At 38.1% G+C, this 6552-nt stretch overlaps 1 protein-coding gene across 1 annotated transcript in view; it reads left to right on the forward strand.

Moving 5' to 3' along the window:
• Positions 1 to 6216, forward strand: part of LOC112488629 (FRAS1-related extracellular matrix protein 2-like) — a 37376-nt gene extending 31160 nt beyond the window's left edge. The window contains exons 5-6 of the mRNA XM_025065698.1: positions 3717 to 3842; positions 5783 to 6216. Coding sequence (XP_024921466.1) covers positions 3717 to 3842; positions 5783 to 6096 — 440 coding nt within the window. The 3' untranslated portion in view covers positions 6097 to 6216. The remainder of the gene's footprint in view (positions 1 to 3716; positions 3843 to 5782) is intronic.
• Positions 6217 to 6552: the final 336 nt, after the last annotated feature.

The raw sequence follows: 6552 nt of genomic DNA on the forward strand, positions 1-6552 counted from the left end.
CACAAGGCCAGATGCAGTCGCTCTGTCTGTGGTTTCACAGGAGCTTTGTCTCACTTTACAGAAAGACTCTAATGACCAACGTCTGTGGTTGTGAAGATCTACGGTTCGTCTGTCGTCTATCTGTTAGCACGTGTCCAGTTAGCAACATCATTTGTTAACGTCGTGATATGAAATGCCCTGGATTCCTGCCTGGCTTTAGTACTGGTCATAGGGTCATAATATTAGCTAACATTAGCTAATATTTAATATAAGCTAACATTAGCTAATATTTAATATGCGGTAACATTAGCTAATATTTTTTATTAGCTTTTGGGGATGGGGTATTTTGGATCATTTCTTTTACTTTAGCTACTTTAGCTAATTTACCTAATTTTGGTCGATGTTGTGTTGTTTTCTTATTCTCTTTTTTTTAACACACTTTTTAACTCTCCTAACCTTACCAATCTTAATCTACCATTTGTTTCAAGATTAGAGACCTGAAATGTTTCAATTTCAATTAGTTGATCTTGTGATAGGCTAATATTTAGTACGTTGGCAAGTTAAGATAAATTTGGGTAACACCTTTAAATTTATATACAAAATGTGACTGTGTTTTTTGGAATTATTTTCCAGAAAGAGTAACTCGCCTTGACATGTTTAAAAGTTAGACGTGGACATTAAAATCCCTAAAACTATGTAAACGTCATGTTTACGTTATGTAAGTGTCGTTGAGGTGTTGCTCAAGTATAACGTAAGTGTCGTTGAGGTGTTGCTCAAGTCTCTTCTGTTGTATTCCCCTGATTTGGGACATTGTGCGTCCATGACAACAAGCACCAAACAGAAAAAAACAAAATGTCCCTGCTTCGTATTTTATTCATGAGATCATCAATAATGGAGCAGTTTTTTGGTGGTGAACAAAAAGCTAAAGCCTATTTTTGTTCCACTTTGGTTCATTTTTTAAGACCAACTTGCAGGTACATATCCATTAGCTGCAAATTTTATTCCTTTTATTCTCCATATCAATTTTTAACTGTGTCCAGGAGGAACAAATTTATCTTTCTACGTCTTGGTTGAACTTTTAGGAGGAAAAAACTTTGAGGCAGTAAAAAAAAGTAAAAAGTTTCACTGTGAAGAAAGAAAGTCTTCACAGTTTGGTTTTGGTGAGAGAACAGAGACAGAAGCAGGAACCAGGGAAGATCAGGGTCCAGTGAAGACACATGACAGTCAAACATTAACTTAAAAATAATATAAATTTATTTATTATGTATTTAATATCAATGCAAGTAGAAACACTGGGCAATGTCATAGCTATTGGACCAGACACTGAGCAAGCTAAGAATTTAAATATAAAATATATCAAAAAATGTATAAAATCACTGAAAGTAGGGCTCGAAATTGCTAGATTTAAAATGTCAAAAAATGTTTTAAATATAATGGAATGGTGCGCTATAAGGAGAAAAAACATGAAAAAGCAAGCAGTAATGTAGCTTTATGAGACGGTCAAAGGAAACGGTTTATAAAGTGAGCACTAAAAATGAATTTGAAATAATTCCAAGAATACAATCTTTACATTTCTCAGAGAAAAAAGTGGGCCATATAAGACCTATCCCTGGGCCACATTTTAGCCTAGTATACAGCCTACTCCTTACGCCTTGATGCACAATATTTTTTTAATTTTAACCGATGCGAGGGAATATATAAATATATATGTTTATATGTCTATATATATATATGTATTCCCTCCATTTCATCTATAAAGTATATACGTGTCCCTCAGTCAGAAGGTGAATGTCTTTTTATTTGCACAAAGGTCAGTTCATGCTGAGCCAGTGTGTCCTCACTTGATGGAATCCTCTGCAGTGTCCTGACAAGGATAACGTTACAAGCATGTGTGTGTGTGTAGAAAGGTAAGCGGAGTCTAATCCCCTGCTATGAGTCCTTGAACCCCCGGGGTGTGGTGTATTATAGGGACGCAGAGAAAAGAGGAGAGAAATGGAAAAGCAGGAATAGCTGTGCAATAGAACGGTGATTTATGGAGTTAGAGTGAGAGAGGAGACGCCTTTGACCCCCAGCACTGTCGCAGACTGACACTGTTGTTGACGACTTCATCCCACAAACATCAAGACGGAGACTGACCTTTTTGAAACTCAGGGCGTGAGATGAAATTCACTCATGAATTTGTTTTTGCAGTTGGATAGATTTTTGAACATTTAATTAGTCGGCGCTCGTCAGTGTACAAAAATAAAAGCTGTTGGATTTTCTCACATTTTTTCTTTAAATAAAAACATTTTTTTAGTTCTGGTGAATGGAGAATGACTAAGCAGTCACCTCTTTGGAAAACCATTAGTTTTAGACACACACTGTTCTGGTAGGCAAGTCAAGGAACATTTTAAAGACGACTTCAGATGGTCGTCCTTTTTCCATTTTGTGCTTCTTTTTTTTTTTTTTTTGAAAATGTTCAAACTTTTCTTTCTTTTTAAACAAGTAGTAGAGTCAGTGTAGACACGTCAAGGCAGGAGAGCACTTCCTGCTCTTTATTTTTTTGTTCTGTGGGTTTTAACAGCAGCTAATGTTTTTTTTTTCTTTCTTCATCTTCTCTTTTCCATCTGCTGCCATTTCGAAGCCTCTTACCTTTGTACAACACAGGTTACGTACCAGTAAAAGCAGTGACCTCAGGGTGTCTCCAAGAGTCCGGGTTTCCATCATATTATGGCCTCATGATGTGAGGAGAGGTGTCGACCTGGTCATTACTGCCCCAGTTTTGTTCCTTTTTTTTTCCCACTGCTTTGATGGTGTTAATGCAGCAGTGTGTTCCACCACTGAGCCACAAGTGCCTCTCAGTCCAAGTCCTCCTCTCATTCATTAATTCTCTCACTTTAAAGGAGAGTAGGAGGAGGACGGCTCTCAGCAGAAGATGGGGCATGAGCTGAATCTCGGTCCACGCTGTGTTTTTATTGGTCCCCGTGCGTCGCTGTAATATAGCTGCAACATTTATTGTTTCTACGACCGCAGTAAGTTCTTGTCTTTGATAGATGGGGCTTTCACTGCTCTTCAGCCACTCTCTCCATCACACACTCTGCTTGTAGACGTTAAGAGTGGAGTGGAGTGGAGAGAGAGCGGAAGAAAAAAAAAACGAGGTGTCATCAGCTGACCCCGACCGAGTTTACGGAGCTGTCGATACGCCAGAACTCCCAGAACTCCCAGCTGATTTCACTCTGTGGGATGAAGGGAGAGGCTCACATGTGTAATGTCCAGTGACACGCCAGGAAGAGAAGGGAAAAATGTCCGGAAGGGTCTCTTTGAAGATCACCTCTGGTTGCATCAAACTGAAAAGTGAACCAGTGATGGACAGATTATTGAATATGATTTTTTTTTTATTTATATAATATTTATATATAATTATATATTATATTATTATTATATATGTATTTTTATATATTGTATATTTTATATATATGATAAAAAAAATTTATTTTTTATTTATTTTTTAATTAAAAAATTAAATATATACCATATATAATTATAATGCTATTATATATAATATTTCTATAATAATTCATATTCATATATAAAATATGAATTAAAAGATAAGCCAGCGTAGCCACAGAACAAAAGGTGTCATCAGTCCATGAAGAACTAATGCCTGCTGGTATTGAACATGTCACTTCCTCTTCATTTTTTTTTTACCCTTCTCTGACTCCCAACATTCTGCTCTTTTTTCCTCTCCTCCCAAACAGAGTCGACTGTGTTCTTCCCCGAGCAGATCCACTCAGTGGAGGAAGACGTTGGCGAGCTTTTCATCCCCGTGCACCGCAGCGGAGACATCAGCCAGGAGCTCATGGTGGTCTGCTACACTCAGCAGGGTATGAACAAGGATTTGCTCACCTCAAACAACCTCCTCACCCTCAGACTAGCCTGCTTTCCTGCCTGCTGCTTCCTGTGGTCACACTGAATATGACAGGAGTGTCTGCTCTTTTCTCAACACCAAACCACATTCCGCAATATTAAAAAACACCCAGAGGCCAACTGCTCCTCCTGTCACACCTGTGATTTAACTCAATTTTATACAAATGCAATTAACACTTCTATTCAGTGTTCCAGTTTTTAGATTTTTCTTGAAAAAGAAATGTAACCGCAGCAGCAGATAATAAAACAAAAAAATATTTAAAAAATAGCTACATTTATAGGTAGGCCCAAAACAACATGGATTACAAAGCTAAGTGGTAGCGTAAAGCTAACTTAAAAATTATGTTTCTCTGTGCTGAAATAGTTACAGAAATAGCTGAGAAATATTTTGAAATAAATTAAAATCAGCCTTAAAGACAACTATATCTCAGGCCATATATAGCTAAAAGGCAAAAGCAAAAGAAAAGACAAGTTTAGCAAAATATAAACAATGGAAAAAGCTAGCTAATAATGATATCTCAAGCCACATATAGCTAAAAGGCAAAAACAAAAGAAAGATAAACAATGGAAAAAGCTAGCTAATAATGCTGGCTAAAATCTAGTAAACGAAAACGAAAAGTGTTAAAAACTAGGATAACAAAGCTAAAAATAAAAGTAGCTGGATGTTTGTTATGCCAAACATCTGGTTAGCCAAAACTGATATAAAAAAGTCAAAATTTAACAAATACTGACTGCAAAATAGTAGCTGAAAAAAATAGTTACAACTAACAGCAACTTAACGAGCGAATAAAAAGACGAAAAAAAATAACTCCAGGTAGCGATGTAGGGACAATTTTGCTAAACAATTAAAAGAACGGTTAGCCTATAAATCGTCCAGATTTCTCATTAAAGCGTGTTCCACATGTTGGTGGTAATTGACTGCCTCAATTCAGGTGTAATTAAGGAGTCTGGGGCATTGATGGAAAATTGGTTTTTAACTCTTCCCAGATAATCCTAATGAGAAACATCTCCTGGTTTTACTGCTGTGTGAACAAACCTCAGCGATGTAATTGCATTATAACTCTGACTTAATCGCTGCTCAGTGTTTCTGCAATCAAACCAAACAGCGAGAGTCCATTTACCGTAAAACTTACAGTAGATCCACCCCCGATGTTTCTTTTGTGTTCTTTCACAAATCTGTAGACGAGGTTTTGAACGCTCTGGCAGCGTTCCCGCCGTTTAAAGCGGCTTCACTTGTTTAATGCGCACTGTTCACAGCGGTGCCTCCACTTCACATTTATGTTCTTCTAAATTACAAAGATCAGTAGAAGTTCAATCGGGCCAAGTTGATGAATTTTAAAAGTGGAAAAAAAATGCACAAACACTTCATGTTCTAGTTCATGTTTTGTCAAACTATATTTTATTATTTATGTTGACGTTGGAGGAGTTTAGTTCCTCCTTATAATCCCTTAAAAAATGACTTCCTGTGAGACTGAATATGCAGACAGACTTTTTTTATTGTTCTGTTTTTGAGTCTTGACGTTGCATTCAGACAACTATTGTTCTGAGTCTTGACGTTGCATTCAGACAACTACGGTCGTTTCGAATGCGAGGTCAGCGATTAGAACTTATCAAATGACTGACCCTATGGCACTTTGTCATTTAAAGGCCAGGCATTCTCTTTAAAATCCATTATTCTCTCTTCAACGGTCTGAATTTTAATTCACTCCAATGGAAAAGTTCTTTCATTTTTTTTTTTCTAGGAGTTCAACCACCTATTCATTAAAAAACAATCACATTTAAAAAACCATTAGCGCTCAGGTTTCCTGATTCCATTTCATTGTAATTGTATGTCCTTTGACTAATTCAATGGGTTTTTAATGTTTAACATCATCAACTTCTCCGTGTCCCTCTGAAGGCTCTGCCACCGGAACCATCCCCACCACCGTCCTCTCCTATTCCGACTACATCTCCCGTCCGGAGGAGCACGGCAGCATTTTACGCTTCGACAAGGACGAGAGGGAGAAGCAGTGTCGCGTGGTGATCATCGACGACTCCCTGTACGAGGGTGAGGAGAGCTTCAACGTCACTCTGTCGCTGCCCGTAGGGGGACGGCTGGGAAAGCACTACCCCAGCAGCAAAGTCAACATCCTGGAGGACGGCGATGACGGTGAGGGTCTTGTGATTATTCACTTCATTTTCAGTTACTGTTTACAAGCAGAGAGTGTGTAGTTGCCACCTTCTTCCCTGCAGGGGGTGCAGTGAACATATTTTGAAACAGTTTAAAACTAATATAAAAATCCTAAGCCTTAATTTAAAACTCACCTGTAAACTCAACCTTCTTGAACCACTCCAGCTAATCCAGCTAATTAAAACCGCTAACCTTTACCTTAATCACACACAGGAAGTGATCTGTGCGAAACAAAGCTAAGAAAACTTAAAATCTCACTTGGAGTTTGAGAAAATGTATTTCGTTTCTTTCTGCATCTGTGAGTACTGCTGTCTCTGTAGTACTACACACATACACATACTGTACGCCGCGACACAGAGTCACATATAAATATGTACGGTGGGTGTGATTTCAGGCCAGAGTCCTGCTTTTTCTCTGGGTATTGTCACCAGAGCTTTTATGTGGCCGGCCTTCTTTTAATTAAGCCTGTTTGCAGACGTGCTGCGAGCTGAGCTACG

This window comes from Cynoglossus semilaevis, chromosome 19 (assembly GCF_000523025.1).
Source record: "Cynoglossus semilaevis isolate Cse_v1.0 chromosome 19, Cse_v1.0, whole genome shotgun sequence".
In the NCBI taxonomy this organism is placed as follows: domain Eukaryota; kingdom Metazoa; phylum Chordata; class Actinopteri; order Pleuronectiformes; family Cynoglossidae; genus Cynoglossus; species Cynoglossus semilaevis.